The sequence below is a fragment of the Microtus ochrogaster genome, linkage group LG9 (genome assembly GCF_000317375.1).
Source record: "Microtus ochrogaster isolate Prairie Vole_2 linkage group LG9, MicOch1.0, whole genome shotgun sequence".
Lineage (NCBI taxonomy): Eukaryota > Metazoa > Chordata > Mammalia > Rodentia > Cricetidae > Microtus > Microtus ochrogaster.
Genome location: NC_022034.1, coordinates 11278808 through 11298744, shown reverse-complemented (window position 1 = coordinate 11298744; position 19937 = coordinate 11278808). Strand labels below are relative to the sequence as shown.

Below are 19937 nucleotides of genomic sequence, written 5' to 3'. Positions count from 1 at the left end.
ACTAGCTCTTGTAGACCAGGCTGGCCTCGAACTCCCAGAGATCCGCCTGCCTCTGCCTCCCGGGTGCTGGGATTAAAGGTTTGCGCCACCACCGCCCGGCCCGTACTATTTTCTTATAGAGTTGCCCTCATCTGTTTCAATGTGTGGGCATTTTGAATGTAAATTTCCGTATTCCATTTGGTGATGACTAAGAGATATTTCAAAACCCACATAATTGCCTATTGACTATGTATCTCTGCTCTTCAACAGAAATACTATCTTGACAAATAAAAATATCAGGACTTCAAGGACTTAGGATGATAGTATGTTAAAGATAAAACATCTTACAAGCTGGGCAGTGGTGACACATGCCTTTAATCCCAGCACTTGGGAGGCAAAGGCAGGCGGATCTCTGTGAGTTCGAGTCCAGCCTGGTCTACAGAACAAGTTCCAGGACACGCTCCAAAAAAGGATAAAACATTCTTAGTATCTGTCTGCTGTGCATATTATCTGTCATTCTGTATTGCAATCTGCTCTCAGGGTTTCGGACTTGGGGCCTCTCTAGTGAAGTTGTGCTATAGATAACCAGTTCACAGACTGGCTTTTGGGCCACAATAAAAATTCACATTGTAGCAGAAAAAGCATGGTTTCTGGAGTCAACAGATTCTGGCATCAACGTCAGATTAGTACATGTTTCACTTTGGGCAAACTCGTCCTCAAACTTCAGGTTCTGTAAAATTTGGATACCATCCATCTTTTTAACCCATTCTAGCTTTTAAATTGCTTTATAACCCAGGCCCCCAGTTCTCCAGTTTTAGCTTCCCTGATACTGGAATTGCACAAGGTACAACCATACCCAGGAAGGTCCTTTTTACAATTCTTTAATTATTTTAAATTTTTATCCCCTCTCCAAAGTGTTCTCACCATCAGAAATGATAACATACAGCTCTGCTTGTATCGGGAAAATCCTAAAAACACACTATATAATATCTAGATTGGGACTGGAGAGATGGCTCAGTGGTTAAGAGCACTGACTGCTTTTTCAGAGGTTCTAAGTTCAATTCTCAGCAACTACATGGTGGTTCACAACCAACTATACTGAGATCTGGTGCCCTTTTCTGGCCTGTAGGCATACATGAAGGCAGAAAACTGTATACATAATAAATAAAACCTTAAAAAGATCTTGATTTTTTAGTATTGCAGTACATTCATTAGCTGAAATGTTACCCCAGATACTTATAAGTTTAGGGCTGGAGAAAAATGGCTCATGGCTCAGTAGTTAAGAGCACTGGCTGCTTTTCCTAAGTTTGACCTGGGTTTATTTCTTAGAACCCACATGGCTTATAACTGTAACTCCAGCTTCAGGGCATGCAACCCCTTCTTCTGGCCTCCACAGACACCAGGCATGCATGCAGTACTCAGACATACATGCAGACAAAACACTCATGCATATAAAATCAATAAAATACAATGTTTTAAAATCTAGTCATCATTGAGATCGCTGCATCTATTGATGGTAAGCTCTACAATTCTTTTTGAGTTGCTATTAATAAAATAGCTAAGGCCAGGTAGACTATGAGGAAAAGAATTCTTTTAGCTCACAGTTCTGGAGATACAGAAGCAGGTGTCAGCATCTGCTCGGCTTCTGGTGAAGCTGTTAGGATGGCTCAATTTGTGATAGAAAGCAGAAAGGGCAAACAGGCCTGGACCGAAACTAAGCATAAAGAAAAGATGGAGGAGAGGAACCAGAGTGACTTATAACAACCAGCTCCTACATACATAACCATTCCAGGACCAGAAGAGCAAGAACTCCAAGAAAAATACCAGTCCCTTTTCAAGGCCACAGCAGTGCTCTATAGCTACACTGAGGGTCGAATTTCAACATGACCTTTGATAGGGCCAAGCCATATTCAGAATGGATGGGAATCTACTAATACTATCCTGGAGCTACTCAGAATGCAGGTGAGAAGGTTAGTGCAGTCTGTTTCTTAGAGCCATGTACAATTTCTGAAACGATCTTGGTGTTTACCTCTAGAGCAGTCATGGGCAGTAAAAGTGGGACGAGCCCAATAGCCTGGCTGCAGCATGGTGCTCGCTCTGCAGAAGGGTTGTGATGGGATTTTGGATCAGCACCTGAATGGACTAGGCATTTATCCTAATGGAGATCAAGAGTGGGTATCCACTACAGATGTGAGTGTATTATGTATTTCTAGAGTTTTGTCTATTTTTCTTACTTTCTTACCCCAACTCCCACCCCTTATGGGCACATTATACTTATACAATTTTGCTTTTTGGGGATTTTACTTGGTTTGATATTTTTATACTTTCCTCAGTTCTCCTGGAACTGATCTGAAAAAAGGGATTGGGAGAGGCAGGAGACTGCCTAGGACCATGGGCTTTTGACTTAGACCACCAGACTTCACATACAGCTCCACCACAAAAAATTGTGAAGTTTTTGTATGCCTCAGTTTTTGTATCACTAAAAGTAAGGCAAATCATAATTATTGGAGAACTTGCTGGAATTAAATGAGAAATGGGTTAAATGCATGTAATGCTGTTAGTAGAGAATCAGCAGTATGTTGATACCACACACATGGCGGCTGCTGTTGTTAGATATTCCCTGTCACAGAAAATCTAGAGCCCAGGTCCCTTCCTGTCTGTCCTGCTCTCTGCTGCCCTCATCCCTTGAGTGATTTTGGTCAGAATTACCCTTGATTTTAAGCATTTAGTCGTAATGAATTTACATAGAACTGAACCATTCATGTTCTGTATAGAACTATACATGCTCTTTGGGCCCGAGTGCCATTTGAATTACCCCAGTGAGTACCGTGATGAACAACTTCTGCTTTTATTTCATCAAGTGCAGTATTATAAAAAGTTTGAGTGGGGGAAGAAAAGTATACAGAAAGAATTCTTGAGTATGAAGCTAGTATTCTGAAAATATACAAAAGTATTCCAAAAATACACAAATAGAATCTAGCTGTTCTATTTTATATGAAATTACATAATTATGGTATTTCATACTTTGTTTTGGCTAATCATCTTACCTCACTCTCCAGCCCTGTGCCCCTTTTCCTTCCTTTGCCACTGTGGTCTTCCATTCCTAGCAGCTTTCTGCTTTCATGACACATGTGCTCCATCACCTGACCCTCTGCCCTCGTATGGTCTCCTGTCTAGTTTAATGACCTGTCCCTGCACTCAAGCCCACATAGACAAGATTTGTCTTTTCTGTGTAGAAGTTACTTCAGTATAATTTTCAGATTCATTCATTCTCCTACAGCTTTTTAATTTTCATTTTTCTCTGTGACTGAATGAAGATTCATTGTAGTTTTCATTGGGCCATATTTTCATTGTCCATTCTGTCTGTCTGTTAATAGACATCCAGGCTGATTCCATTTTTTTACTATTGTGAACATGGTATCAGTAAACATGGAAACACAAGTGTCTGTGGTGGGGTATGCAATGTTTTGCATATTATCAGGACCAGTAGTACACCTGGGTTACATGTTAGTTACAGCATTAGCTTCTGAGAAACCATCTTCTTGATTCCCAAGGTGTATGCATCAGTTAATATTCCCACCAGCAGTGACCAAGGGGTCCTCATTCCTCTGTCCTCTCCAGCAGTTCTCATTTCTTTCTGTCCTTTTTGGTTTTTGTTTGTTTTTACTTGCTTACTACGTTTGTGAGCACACATGTGTTGCCCTGCCTGGCATAGTTTGAGTATGGAATTGAGAGGACAACTAGCAGAAATCAGTTCCCTCCTGCCCTGTAAAGTAAGGGATCGGCCTTGAAGTCATCAGATTTTACCTGCTGAGTCCTCTTGCTGGCCAGTGTATTTTTATGGTTTAAAAATATGCAACTATTCTATATTCTAGATACTAACTCCTGTCTGAAGTGTAGCTGCAAAGACTTTCTCCTGCTCTGAAGCGTTCCCTTGTCTGTGTTCATTCACTGTGCAACTCTTTACATTCCTGTGATCTCATTTGTCAGTTCTTGGGATTATTTCCTGTGCTTTTGAAGTCCAGTCAGAAAGTTGTGACCTATGGCTACATCTTGAAGTGTTTTCTCTGTATTTTTCTCTAATAGTTTCAACATTGGATTTTATATTAAGGTCTTTGATACATTTGAATTAATTCTTGAGCAGGGTAAGAGATAAGAATCTATTTTATTCTTCTGCAGTCGACTATCAAGTTCAGCATGCACAATTTGTTAAATAGACTATTTTTTCCAGTGTATATCTTTGACATTTGTCAAAAGTGAAATAGCAGTTACTGTTGGGTTATATTTTTCTGCCTTTTTTCTGTTTTGTTGGTGTACATACCTGTTTTGTACCGACCCTGTACCGTTTTGTCCCTGTAGTTTATAGTATAATTTGAGGTCAGACAATGTGATGCCTTTAAGGGTTGTTCTTTCTGGTGTGGACTGCTTTGACTATTGGTGCATTTTGCCTTCCTATTTTAGTTTTTTAAAGTTCTTTGAAGAATGTTATTGGGATTTTGATAGGAGTTGCATTGAATCTGTAGATTTCTTTTGTTAATAGAGCCATTTTCATGATTTTATTTTGTCTTTTGGGGCAGTTAATCCTGTTGCTGTTTCACTTAATAAATTACAGAACCAGATGAGCTGGCTCATGATCACCATGGGATAGTTATAGAGACTGTTTTCTTTCTCATTTTTGTTCAAATTGTGTTCTTTTTAGATCAAAGGAAATGGTCCTGAACTTTGGTGATATGGTTGCTCCCTGAAGTAATTTCCTGTGTTTGTATATTCGCCATTTGGGGAGTCCTGTTTCAGAAGCCAAGCATCAGTACTAACTGGCATTTATCTTGCTTTCCCTAGAAGTAACTCTAGGTAGAAGGAGTGAAACAGCATATCTTGGACCTTACCTTACACCCCAAATATGCTTCTCTCAGTCCTGTCCTATGCTTTTATTCTAGGTTTCTCTAATGTTAATAGCATTCAATAAATACTGCCATGAATAGCATTCAATTCACAGCCTTGCTATAAATTGATAGGGTGTGTCTTACTTAGAGACGGTCATAAGCTGTTCTTTTTGTTTCCTCCTCCTCCTCTTTTTTTTTGGGGGGGGGGCGAGAGCAGGGTTTCTCTTTGTAGCCCTGACTCTCCTGGAAATTACTCTGCAGATCAGGTTAACCTCGAACTCACATAGATCCACCTCCTGAGTACTGGGATTAAAGGCATATGCTACCACACACTGCCAAACTTTTTTTTAAATACTCAAAGGCATGAATTAAAACTTGCCTCACCCATTTTTCTTAAATAAATATATGCAACCTTCAGCCAACATCATAGCTGGAGAAGTTCTTTGGTACAGAGTAAATCAATCCTCTTTCCCTTTAGAAGGGTAGGAAAGTCGTGGTTAGGATGCTTGTGTAGATCCATAGCACCTAACTTCATGATCTGGGCAACTGAAATCCCAGCTGACCCCTGGCTGGTGATTTGTCAACACTCTGGTATGTCCTAACATTGCCAAGGAGGCTGGCAGGATTTAGAGAACAGGAAATAAGCTGTTGGGAGATAAGGCGGGCAGCTGTGCATTGCAGGCAGGAGAGGAAATGAGAATGAGCCAGCCAAGCAAACATTGGCAGTTCTACTTCACTTTTAAACGAAGAAGCAATGGAAAGACTTCTTCTAGTTCAGAGTCATCCACTTACTCAGTTGTGACAATTAGAACTTGGGGTGAAGAAGCCTGGGAGTAAGGACCACATTTCCAGTCACTGCTGCATCTCAGCTTAGAATTCCAGAAGGGTGAAACTGAGTCAGTGTCTTCTTTATCCAACAGTAGCAACTGTGTTATCTTAAGATTTAAAAAACCTACTTTAATATTAGAGATAATCTTAAATATGTTTTGCCTCTGCTTTTTTTTGTGTTTGTGTCATTGTGCAGGTTATTTTTCATGAAGAGGTATTTCCTTGGTAGCAACTAATTTGTGATCACACATGGCAGTGGCCCCTGGTGGCAGAAACATCAATTTTATAGACATCCTTACAGTAGATAAATGTTTACTCTGCCTACCCAAAGAAACAATTTAAAAACAGAAGTGATGAATATGGTGTTCCTGTTTGTTGTATTCTGTTCTTTGTAGCCATTTGAAAGGTTGTGGGCTTCTGGGAGGAAAGCTTGTCAATGGAGACCAATTTGTAACCACCCAAAGATTTGTGTATTGCAGTTTTCAAGGCCAAATCACTGTCAAACCTGAAGGAAGTAAAGGAATTTGACTTTATTGACTGTTAGGAGATTCTGAATTTTATGATACATTCAAATGTTGTTTAAAGACTTAAGCTGATGAATTTTTTAAATAATCAAATCAATTTAAATAAACAACTAGATTTACACAAGCAAATCTTAATTTGTTGCTCCCTTATCCATACCTGAGAGGTCCCCACTTCTGTACATTTACAACTCTTTAATTGTGTAGAGAGCACTGTATTATGCCTGTTGAGTAAACTGAGCTCTGTAGGCAGAGATGCCTTAATTTCTTTCTTTGGCATCTAATAGTGTTTAGTTCATCTTAAGCATACAGACAGTATTTGCTGTTGTCAAAGTGCCTTAATTAATTTAAAATGATTTTTAATACTTTTTATAATTAAAATATATAATTTAATAAATATTAAAGCTTCCAATTATGATATCATTTCAGAATACACTAAAAATGACTGGTCATTTTGAAGATGTCCTCAGCAGCATAGATCCTGCCTTCACAGTGATACTTATAGCACATTATATCAGCGACAGACATGTAGAGCTGGCCAGAGCAAGCAAGGCGTCTCAGTGTAGGACATGGCTGGATGGGACTACTTAGTGTTTGCATTATTGGAAGTTGAATGTAGCATGGTAGCCATCAACTGGATTAAGTTAAAGATTGCTGGGATTTTAAAGATCACAACCTGACTGCTTTCTTTGTTTTTAGTTGTGTTATTAAGATGCTGTAATATCTTTACCTCTTTAAACATTGAGGGAAACAAACTAGGGTGGGCTCAAGGCAGACTAAGTCAGAGAACCTTCAAATCAGGTGTACCCACTGCATGGTTCTGAAAAGTTACAGGATTTGTATATTGTTGGTCTGTGAGGAGGAAGTATTGCAGACATAAGGAGGATATGGCATTGGAGGAGATCCATTAGGCCTCAGTTACTTCAACTGCAGAACCTAAGTTAGAGCTTGGAAACCTGTAGTGTTGTCTGACGTTTCTGTCGTGCCCAGTTCCTGCAGTTGTTAAATCCCAAAGAAATCACACAGAGGCCTACATTAACTATAAACTGATTGGCCCATTAGCTCAGGCTTCATATTAACTCTTATAACTCGTATTAGCCCATTATTCTTACCTATGTTAGCCATGTGGCTCGGTATCTTTTTCGGCGAGGCAGTCACATCTTGCTTGCTCTGTGGCTGGTCACGACTGCTGCAGACTAGGACTTCCTTCTTCCCAGAATTCTCCTGTTCTCCTTGACCAGCCTCTACTTCCTGTGTGATTGTCCCACCTATACTTCCTGCCTGGCTACTGGCATTTATTTAAAATATAATTGACAGAAGATAGACCATTGTCCCATACCACTTCCCCCTCTTTTTTTTTTTAAATAAGAACTCTGAATCTAATATTCTTTGTTTAGCTTTTCTCCTGACCATTAGCCATAATAACTTGTAACCAACATTCTAAACAAAGGAAAATATCCATAGACCATTTTTGGGAATGTGGGCATAGTTTTCCAGGCTACTTCCTGCTGATTGGGGGCACTGATAATCTTATGGGGACCTAAAGAAAATTTAGAATTATGTTCAAGTCCTGACTGGAGTATCCTGTGAAGCTTGATTATCTTAGGCAACATTTTGAATCTTTTCTTACTGGAGATTTCTCAGGTGGTCTTCCTTGATCAAAACTGATTTTTCTTAACTCAGAATAAATCTGTAGCCTCTCATTTTCTGTGGAAACAAGCAAAACCTCTTCTCCAAAGTTAACATGTCTTTTGACTTCAATTTTGAAGTCAAGGCATTTTCAAAATACCTATCTTGGATTAATTCAGCAGCATTTATAAACAAATATCTTTTAGCAGCTGTTGTTCCTTCCTCAGCATTCAAACAATTAAAAGAGAGCATAATAACATACAGTATCTAGACTTCTGTGTATTTTTCATCTTTACGTGGCTTTATTTTAACCTCTATTTCTTTTATTTTTTACTTTTAATTTTTGGCTTTTTGAGACAGCTTCTCTGTGTATCTTTGACTGTCCTGGAACTCCCTCTGTAGACCAGGCTGTCCTTGAACTCACAGAGATCTGCCTACCTCTGCCTCCTAAGTGCTGGGATTAAAGGTGTGGGCCACCACACCTTGAACTCAAAAGAGATCTGTCTGCCTCTGTCTCCCAAGTTTTGGGAATAAAGGCGTGTGCCACCATATGCCTTAATTGTGTAGAGAGCACTGTATTATGCCTGTTGAGTAAACTGAGCTGTATTTTAATAAATAAAGCTTGCCTGAAGATCAAAGGGCAAAACTAAGGCACTAGAGGCCAGGGAATGGTGGCACACCCCTTTAATCCCAGTGTTTGGGAGTCATACACCTTTAATTCTAGCACTATGAAGGTGCAGAGAGGAATATAAAGGGGAAGAGACAGAAACTCACTGAAGTGTGGAGTCTGAGGTTTGGTGGAGACACACTGCAGTCTAGGTAGTCTAAGGGTCACCCCTTCAGTCTGAACATTTCCAGAGGTGAAAAGGTCTCTTCTGCTGACTTACCACTTTGCTTTCTGATCTTCAGCTTGAACTTCAATATCTGTCTCTGGGTTTTTATTAATTGTACTACATCTGGTGCTTAACATTTGGAGTACAGATTCACAGGAAAAAAAAGCTGTTTGCATGTGACTTTATAGCTACTGGCTTAGGCTGCAGTCACCGCCTTACTGGCTAGGTTTTTTCTTTCTTCTCCCCTGGTAGCCTCTCTCTGAACCCCTTTCTTGGTCTGCTGCCAAACTAGGTAACTGTCTTATATTCCAGTCAGGCTTTTACTGTTCTACTCAGCAATAATAAGCCTCACATCTTCATCATCATAGTCGGTAGATTTGGTAAGACAATTGTAAATTCTTAAAGGGAGGAATTAAAAAGTTTTTTTAGCATATTAAAAATGGGAAACACCATTACAATGGAGCAATTTGCATCTCTGTATGATAATATGCTGGACAGTTTGAAAATGGAAAGATTAAATAAGTTTAGATGGGATTGGGATTTATGTAATGTCAGTTGTAATCATCTTTATCATTTTTGTTTTATCACTAAAAAAGTTGGTTAATCTGAGAGCTAAGATACAAATTTTAGAAAAACTTAATAAAACAGATTATAGAGATATTCAAATCCAGACAGAGGAATTTAATGGAGAACCTTTTTCGTCATTGCATTATAAGAACAGATAGGAACAGCTTAAGATTTTCAAACAACCTTAATATAGCTAGTAATCTTACAAGAATTGCTAAGTGAGAGAGGCTCTGTAAGAGCTGAATGGACTCTTGTACCAATGTTAGATTTAAGGAGATTCAAGAAAGCAATGGCTTCATACGGTATACATTCACATTTCATGAATCAAATGTTAAACTCCTGGTCAGTTTATAATAGAATTATCCCTAAAGACTAGAGTTAGCTAAAGCTGTTTTAGAGCCTGGTCCACTAGTAAATGGAGTACCTGGTTCAGAGAAGAGGCTAAGACTATTGAACAACAGAGTAAAGCTAGAGGTTTAGAAATCTCCCAAGATCTTTATCTTGGAGAAGGAGATTATGCTACTATAGAAAGGCAATCCATATATGATGGTCACATGCTGGCTTTATGCCGTGCAGAAGCTTTGAATACTTGGACAAAATTGAAGATGTAGGAAATAAGATTGAATCATTTACTAAAGTCATACAGGGCCCAAAGAAACCTTCATGGCTTTTTTTTTTTTTTACAAAGATTGATATCAGCAGTAAATAGAATGATACCAAATTCAGAAGCTAGACAAATAATAGTTGAATCTCTGGCTTTTGAAAATGCTAATTCTTAAGGCAAAGGAATAATTGGGCTGTTAAAGGCAAGGTCAGCACCTTTGGAGAAATGGATCCAAGATACAATTAATATTGAATCTCATCACCATGATGATACTTGGATAGGAGAGGTAATGTCCAGAGGTGTGAAGAAAAATGGAAACATCAAGTGTTTTAATTGTGACAAAGTCACCTTAAAAGGGATTGTAAACAGGATGTCCCTAGAAACAGTGTATTTTTTTTTTGCATAATCCATTTAGACTGTCCCTCCCTTCTGGATTATAAGAAGGTATGACAGAGACAGGCATTGGACTAACGAATGTAGGTCAACAAGGGATATTCAAGGTAATCCTTTGCCATCAAGAAATTCCATGAAGGGCCCCTCTCAGGCCTCTATGCCAAATTCAGTTCAATCCTTTCCTGTCATCATAGAGGAAACTCCTTCCCTGATCAATTAAAAAACCTAATGCCTATTGTGAGAAGCCATACTGCTCTGGATGTTAGAACAGCTATAAAAGAGAGAACAAAAAATTCAGGAGAAACTATAAAATGAGTATTTTGGCAAACTTCTACAAGTGAACACAGACCAATTAAAAATTCGTATAAATGATGATCTCATTGAAGGACTGGTAGATACAGGTACAGATAATAATTTCATCAAAATCTTGGCATCCAAATTGGTGTCTTCAGGATATTAATGTTCAGTTTTTAGGAACTGGAACTTTATCTCAGCTAAAGCAGAGCACGAGATGAGTCAAATATGTAGGACCAGACGGACAGAAAGGAATAATAAAAACATATGTGGCTAACATAGCAATGAATTTGTGGGGACATGATTCGTTGCAGCAATGGAAAACTCAGATTACTGACATTACCCCAATCTTGGAAACAAACCATAAATTAATGTATGTTGAGAAAATATTACAAGATATTATAAAAAGGACAGTTACCAGTCATCCAGGTTGTACAAGAACAGCACAACAACTGCTGATATTTGAAAGGCACCAAACTTTAAAGTAGTTGACAGACAAACCTGTATGGGTTGCACAATGGCCTTTAACAACAGAGAGATTGCAGGCTTTACAATAGCTGGTACAGGAACAACTAAATACTCAGCATATTGAAGCATCAACCAACTCTTGGAATTTTTCTGTATTTGTTGTTAAAAAGAAATTTGGAAAATCGAGAATGGTAACAAATCTTAAGAGCTGTTAATAAGGTAATTCAGCCAGTTTACTCTCTACAGTTTTGAATTTGTTTGTTTTCTCTCTTACCTAAAGGATGACCTCTTATAGTTACTGATTTTAAAGATTGTTTCTTCACTATACCTTTACAAGAAAAATTTGCGTTCACAGTGCCTACTCATAATTCTCAGCCTGGTAAGAGATGTGAATGGAAGGTTCTCCCACAGGGAATGTTAAATATCCCCTCCCTGTGTCAGTATTTTGTAAGTTAGCCATTGGAAGTGATACAAAAACAATTTCATGAATCTATAGTTTACCATTACATGGATGACATTTTAGTATTTGATTCAAATGTAGATACTTCAGAAAGAATGCTTGAAGAAATAAAGAAAATTTTGCCTTGTTGGGGCAAATTGTTCCTGAAAAAGTACAAAGAGGAGATTCTATTATTTAGGCTATAAAATAAATATACAAAAATTAGCTCCCAAAATAGGGCACATTAGAAGAGATTGATTGCAGACTATTAATGACTTTTGGTATATCATATTTACAACAGGATAAAATTTCACAAATAGTTACAAATCTTTGTTTCTGTTATTCTCTACAGACATTTACTCCTAATGATCTTATTGTAGTCCTAGTCAAGTTAAATATTACAGCTGGCTTTGGAGTTAGAATGTGGCTCTCTCCTTCTCTGAACCCAAGCGTGCTTATTAAGTAAAATCCCAAATCCGTCTCTCACGTCAGAAGAGCCACCTGATAATGGAACAGAAGAAAAGAAAATTTGTGGGCTACTTTATTGCTACTAATCTCACAATCCTTTGGTTTTATTTTGGCTCTTCAACAGCTTTTCTTAAGGTATAAATTTTATAAGATACACACACACAGAGGTGTATGTGGGTATATCTATATTTTAAACTTTTGTCATACTAGTGGTCATATAGAGTACTAATTCTAGAAAAATGTTTTATCTTCTTTACCATACATGATTTTGTATTTGAGTCTCAGTTTTCTGCAATGAACCATACACATGTCTAACAACGATTTTTGAAGTATCCAAAAGGAGGATGGGGCCCCACAATGATGATTCCTTCAGGACTATATAGCACCACTAAGCTGAATAACATTGACTTTGGTTTATAAATTGCTCAGAATAATTTTGAGGTAGGTAGCAGAGATGATCCAGTCTAATAGACTACTCTAGCCAGGACATGAGACAAGCCCTGCACTTTCTCATTACACAGAGACTAGACAACAAATAATACAGCTGCCTCTCCCAGGACTTGACAATTAACCCCAATTTTTCTTTTCAGGATTGTTTAACGATGCTGTCACAACCAGATATCAGGAAGTAAATTTTAGAATACAATGACCACATTCCCATGGGGTGGGGTGCATGGTTTTTAGTCCTTCAATGGGTTATAGATATTTGTCATTGTTTAGAATTTGGTATGGGTTATGTTTAGAAGGAAAGTTAAACAAAGGAGATTAGATTCAGAGCTCTTGTTTTCAAAAGATAAAAAGGGCATACATAGATATGATAGAATAAAAGGGTAGGTTATTGAATCTATTCTGAAGAGAAAAAAGGGAGAATATAGGTATGATATGATAAAAGGGTCAATTTTTTAATCTACTTTTAAAAAACCACAAGATTTAAATATTTTACATTGTATTGGACTTTTGTATATTTTATACAAATTTTGTATATTGATAGAAATTTGAGACTAATTTTGTTAAAACATACTGTACACACATTTTTAATCTTGTTCAAGGTATTGTGCCTATACAGCTCATTTATCAGTATAATGCAAATTTCTAGTTATTGAAAGATATTATCAACTCTTTAGGATACTAAAGAAATGCAGATTGGTAATTAGTTACCTATTACAATCAAACTTGTGTCACATTAGTTATGTTTTCAATGTCAAATAGAGAGATATTTTAAATAGACAGGTCATCTTCAAATACTTCAGAGATCTACAGAATATGGCATTTAAGATGTTGTAATAACATAGATTCTTTTTTTATGACAATGAGACATGTCTGCTCCTCGCACAACAATCTAATTCAGAGAAGATAATGGACATCAAAGAACCTCTACATAGAGGTTAGTTTCTTTGGTGCAAAAGTAAACCACTGGGCAAGAAAGTACCCTTGCCTCCACTGGCAGTATGCTGTCCTAATTGGACAAGCAGGATACAAAACAGCGTGAGTGCCAGATATTATCAAGACAAGGCGGGTAGATCCTTTCCTATTTGTTAGGAAAGTCTGTGGAATATTTTAGGCCTTTAGGCTGAAGATGAGGAGCTTTGGGTGACAGTCCAGGCAACCAGCTGTTTTTGTCATTTCTCATATTTTTTGGAAGTTTCTTGCTTGTACTTCCTGCTTACTCAGTTAATATTATGTCCTTCTTGGGTCTCTGAGGGAGTTTGAAGACTAGATAGTTATAGTTTTCCTTCTTTACCTGAGGCAGAAAAGAAACTCCTTAAAGAGGTTTAAAGTGTATAAAATACAGTTTTTTCTTATATTAATTATAGCCATCTTTTTATTTTAGGCAAAGAAGGGGCAAAGTAGTGACATTTTACTTGTATTTTAATAAATAAATCGTCTCTGAAGATGAGAGTGCAAAACTAAGGCACTAGAAGCCAGGCAGTGGTGGCACATACCTTTAATCTCTGGACTAGGGAGACAGAGGCAGACGGATCTCTGTCAGTTAAAAGTTACCCTGGGATACACAAGATAGATCCAGAAACATATACAGATGGTGGTGCCTCACACCTTTAATTCCAGTGTTTGGGGTCACACGCATTCAATCCCAACATTAGGGAGGTAGAGATAGGAGCAATTTGGCTAGACAGAAAGAGAACTATATATAGAGAAAAACAGGAACTCACTGGAGTATGGAGTCTGAGATTTGGTGAAGATACAGTGCAATCTAGGCCGTCTGGGGATCTTCCCTTTAGTCTGAGCATTGGTAGTCCAAGGTAAAAGATGTCTCTGTGGCTTATTGCTCTATTTCTCTGATTTTCAGCTTTAACTCCTATATCTGTCTTTGGTTTTTATTATTCGTGGTATGATACCATTTACTGTGGCACCACCAGTGCACACCTAGGGAAAAATAAGAGCGCGTACATGTCCTAATTAAATGGAGTGCTTTTGCTGATCAGTGACAGTCCTTTACTGACACATCAGAGGCATCAGTGTGTCTGTGGGTGTTCTGGGTTTCAAGCTTCACTCTGAGCTCACTGAGGGTGGTGGAAATGATTCATAGCCTTCAGCTCAACACTAGCCACATTGCATAAGTGTAATAATGATGCTGCGTTCATCATTCTCACCAGGAGGGAACAACCGTAGGGGATAGTCATGTGGTGAACCTTGAGATACTGTTTTCATGGCTCAGATTCTTGAGACTTGGCAGCTGCTTATTGCTTCATAGATGTTCCTGACTTTTAATTGGGACCACTAGACTTGCCAAGTGTTTGGTACATAGATTCACAGAACACCTCACAGATTTCCAGCCTTTTTAAATTTTACTAATATTATATCTGTATGTTTATGAGGAGGAGGGCACTCAAGTTGCTATACGTGTGTAGAAATCAGAAAGCAGATTTGTGTAGTCTGTTCTCAATCCTCCTTTTCTCAGGTTCTAGGGATCAAATTTTGGTTGTTACCCTCGGAGGCATATTGCTACTTCCAAACATTCTGCTTACTTTTTTAGATAAAAAAAATATTTATAGATGAGAAACATGAAAGTAATTTCTCTAGATGTAGAATTTTCAAAGCTTTAAGTTCTTTCTAATTAAAAAAGTAGTAATGCATATTAATTTTACAAGAGGAGTCAAGTTCCCTTACTCATAAAATTAAAAGCTGTTTTAGTCACTGTCCCTACTGCTGTGAAGATACACCACGGCCAAGACAGCTCTTCTAAACAAAATCATTTGATTTGAGACTTGCTTGTGATTTCAGACATATGTGTTATCCTCATGGCAGGGAATAACACCAACAGTACCTGCTTCATAGGCAGAGCGAGAGGGTGAGTGGAGAGACACTGGGCCTGGTGTGGGCTTTTGAAACCTCAGATCCCACCCCCAGTGACACACTTCTTTCAGCAAGGCCACTCCTACTCCATTAAGGCTCTACCTCCTAATCCTTCTGATCTTTTCAAATAGTGCCCCTGCTGGTGACTAAGCATTTATCAGGGTGATATGAGCCTGTGGGATCATTCTCATGCAAACCACCACAGAAGCTTATAACTTCTTATTTTCTCTCCAAAAAATCCAAAACAACTTAAATCTTTCCACTGCGTGTTTTCCATATTGTCTTTGTTTAGATGCTGAGCTGTTCAGAAATAAGATAGTCCAGAAAAGATAAACATTTTCCTCATTTCTTCTTCCTGGACTAAACAAATAATACATTGATTCACAATGGAGAATTTTGTGGAAACTATTCCTCTGCAGCACAGGACCAACAAATGAGAGATTGTTATACATATGTGAAAAACAGGTGATGATTTATGTGGGACCTCTCTTTTCATATCAGTGTAATGTTTCCTTGTTTGCTCAGATGCTCAGATGTCTGCTGTCTTCGGGGACATGTCAGGTGTGTCTGGATTCATGTGGGCCTTACCCAGTTCCTATACTAATTCCCACAGTCTTGTCCATACTTTTCCTATTTAGTTTGGAATCTGAATACTTTATGGAAATGAACCTGACTAGTTGTTTTTATGTTTTTAACATTTTCTTGTTTTTCTAGGTTGTGCTGGTGAGATGGAATGAGCCTTATCAGAAACTGGCCACATGTGATGCAGATGGAGGAATATTTGTGTGGATCCAGTATGAAGGCAGGTGGTCTGTGGAACTGGTCAATGACCGTGGGGCTCAGGTGAGTGGATGGTAGACTTCTTCCCATAAAACACTGCTGCTTCAATGTCACCAAATTAAGATTAAAAAAAAAAAAAAGTCGTATGGCACTGTAGAGATGCTAGTGGTTAAGAGTGCTTGCTAGGTCTTAGAGAAGACTTGGGTTTGGTTCAGTACCTACATGGTATCTCACCAACTATCTAAAACTTCAGTTTTGGGGGATCCCACAGCCTTTTCTGGTCTCTGTGAGCACTTGGCATGCACATATACATACATATATGCAGTAGCCTGCAGGTCACACGCAGCGATTCTGCTAGGTGTAAACAGTGTTTGAAGCACTTTTTATGAACACTTTGATGTAATTCTCAGTCACCCCTGAGACTGGGTCGTTACTCTCACCTTATTTTAGATGAAGGAATAGGCACAGAGACCACCTTGTCCTTAGAAACCAAAGGCTGGGCTTCTGATCTATGCTCTCTGACCACAGAACTCATGCCCTTGACCTTGCAAAGCAATATGCACTTCTCATGGACCTGCAGATGGCTGCATTTGCAGTTTCCCCTCAGAAAGGCTGATTAGTGTCACAGGGCAGCTCCATTTCCTCCTTTCCTCACTCTGAGGCATGATGAAAACAGATGTGCCAGAGGAGCCCATTCTGCTTACCTTCTAGATGAATATATTTTCAGGAAAAACGTGGGCCTAAGTCTAATCAACACTGACAATAATATCTTAATTCCTTGGGATTTTATTTCACCTGGATAGTCTGTATCTTTCAAATGTGGGAAGCTCATAACTTATTTAAAAACCAGGTGAGAAAGGAGAAGATGATGATTTTATAAACTTGAAATGTACAGTGAAGCAGGCCATCACAGGGAAATAGTGAAAATAGTGCAAGAAACCTTTATTAGTAACTGTTTCCCGGGAACAAGAACTCCCTCTAGCCGGGCGGTGGTGGCGCACGCCTTTAATCCCAGCACTCGGGAGGCAGAGGCAGGCGGATTTCTGTGAGTTCGAGACCAGCCTGGTCTACAGAGCTAGTTCCAGGACAGGCTCCAAAGCCACAGAGAAACCCTGTCTCGAAAAACCAAAAAAAAAAAAAAAAAAAAAAAAAAAAAAAAAGAACTCCCTCTGACAAGTGTCCTGAAACACAGAGTGGACGAGTGCCAGACAGCCCAGCCTCACTGGAGGTAGGAGCCGGAGGACAAGCCAGACAGCCAAGACCCAGTTCTGTCATAGCAATAGCTCAACAGGAAGTTCTTGGAATGACTGTTGGACCCAGAGTAAAGAGAGTTTATCAGAAAAGAGGTGAAGATGACAACAGGCAACCATACTAACTGAGAACACTACAGGAAAGAGCCATAAGACTCTCCACTTGGTCAAAAGGCTATGGAAGCAATCACATAGACATTAGCGCATTGACTAAGACAGCTAAGGATGACCATGAGAAGTGCCTCAGAGAGTCCGAACTAAACAAGAAGCTTCTGCTCCAGCATCTGCCTGTGTGCTACCATGTCCCATCATGATGATGGTGGACTAACTAGACCTCTGAAAGTCACCCCAATTAAATGCTGACCTTTAATGTTCCTTTGGTTGTGATGACTAAGATATATGCCATAAGTAGTTTTTTTTTAATGTGTTTTTTATTCTCAAGCTTCATAGGAACTTTATTCTGAAAATTTGCTATTTTCAGCTAATAGAAGAGAAAAAAATCCAGGACAAAATGTTCAATAACTTGCCCAGAGAGACTTATGGGCATTAAACTGAGAACCCAGACCCCATTGTTCTTCTAAAACATTCTACCACAGTGTTTCTAGACAAAACAAAAACTTCATCCCATTCTGTTTCTCTTTGACCAAAATTCATGTGTTTGTATTATATCTCTAACTGCCCAGACTTTGTTATTGTTGAAAGACCCACCCTATCAGCCAAGCAGCTGCACCACTACCTGATTCCCCCAGTGCTGTCCTTTCTCAGCAAGGACCCCACACACTTCAGCCCTCATTATCTCTATCTGGCAGCTGTGAAATTCATTCACATGTCACACCCTTCCATGATTTTTCCATAGAGACTTTAAAACAGACACACATCAGACACAAGAAAAGTAAACCCTGGGGGCCAGTGAGTTGGTATGGACCATAGAACACCTGGCAGCACTCAGCGCTCACAGGTGACTGTGCCTGCAGGTGGTACTGAAGTATTGCTTTAGCTCCTGACAGGCAATTTTTCTGTTCTTTTGCTATTTAAAACTGATTCTTCAAGCCTTAGAAGCTATGAGCAATTGCTATCGTTGAATGCTAACATTTGGGGGAGACTTGTTTGCTTTTGATAATGTTAGCGTTATAGCTGACCTTATTTAAAACAACAACAACAACAACAAAAAACAAGCAAAAAAAGAGTTCCATACACAGATAATGCTGCTCACTGGTCAAGGCAGTATGTGCTCAGTACACCTGGAAAAGTGTCTGGCAGAGAGCAATTCTGCAGCTTGGAGGAGGAACATCCTTGAAGGCACTCAAAGAAAAGCATCACTGTTTAAAGGAGCCTGATGATCCCTGCTTAGAGCATGCCTAAAGTGCTGGAGCAGTTGACACAGCTAAGCAATGCTGTCGCCTCCTGTTTCAGGAAATGATGGTGAGACCGTTATTTCAAAGCGGGTGTGGACCAGTGCCTGCGTTCTTTCCCAGTGTTAGTCACTGCCTGTGCCAGGCACATACTCTGACAGGCTCTGATGAAAAGCTGCCTCAGGCAGTGGTGTGGCCAAAATGCTGCTTAGCTTCAGGTAATCTGAGAATTCTCTTCAGTAAGTGAGACTGATGCCTTTGCAGTCCTAAAACAATCTCCCAAAGAGATATTTCTGCTATTTTTTTCCTAGCATTTAGTGATTGTTCTCATTTGTATTTCTCCAGATTGAAAAGAGGGAGGCAGACTAGTGTTCTCTCTCTCTCTCTCTCTCTCTCTCTCTCTCTCTCTCTCTCTCTCTCTCTCTGTGTGTGTGTGGTGTGTTGGGGGGAGTACAGTTGTTGAGGTACACCCCTAGGGCTTGGTTCTCTAGACACAACCTCCCTTAGACTGTACATTTCTGCTGACTTGAACTCATCATCTCCCTGCTTCTGCTCCCCAAATCCCACCCATTCTTGTTGCCTTGTGCTGAGGGAGCCAAATAGGTCGATTCATTTGAACACCCTGTATTACCTTTCTGTGGGATGGCCAGTGGCTCTTGTTTCTTTGGATAACACCCCCAAACCACAGGAAGCAAAAGCAGAAAGCTTTGCATAACAAAGGAAGTGACAGCCTTAGAATGAGGGTTGTTCACTGGCTAGATGTCTGACAAGGGGTTAGTATTTAGAGGTGCAAGGAACACAACAGAAAAAAAACCTAAAAACCAAGATGATCCAATTAAAAACTGGACAATAGACCTAAATAAATACTTCTCCAATGAAAACATACAGAGAAACAGCAGGTGTATGAAGATCAGCCATCATGGAAATGCACATAAACTACAGTGAGATAGATGCCATCTCTTATGAGAAGACTGCTATCAGAGACAGATTAGTACTAGGAAGAACATGCTCGCTGTCTGGGCCAGTCTTGACACACAAACTCGCCTCATCTGAAAGGAGGAACCTCAGAGATGATGCCTCCGTAAGTCTGGCTGTAGAGCATTTTTTAAATTGGTGATTGATTTGGAGAAGGACCCAGCCCACTGTGGATGGTGCCACAGTAGGCAGATGGTCCTGCGTTCTCTAAGAAAGCAGGCTAAGCAAGCCATGAGGAGCAAGCCATAAACAGCACCCTCTATGGCCTCTGCACAGCTCCTGCTCCAGGCCCCTGCATGTGGGACTGTTTTATTACAGCCCTGCCCTGTTTGAATCTCTGTCTTGATCTCTGAAGCATG

General features: G+C 39.3%; 1 protein-coding gene across 1 annotated transcript in view; it reads left to right on the top strand.

Annotated features, from left to right (window-relative positions):
- The window catches only part of Tulp4 (tubby like protein 4), a 183556-nt gene that overhangs the window by 94468 nt on the left and 69151 nt on the right, over positions 1-19937 (top strand). Inside the window, exon 3 of the mRNA XM_005363396.2 lies at positions 15936-16064. Within this exon, the coding sequence (XP_005363453.1) occupies positions 15936-16064 (129 nt within the window). The remainder of the gene's footprint in view (positions 1-15935; positions 16065-19937) is intronic.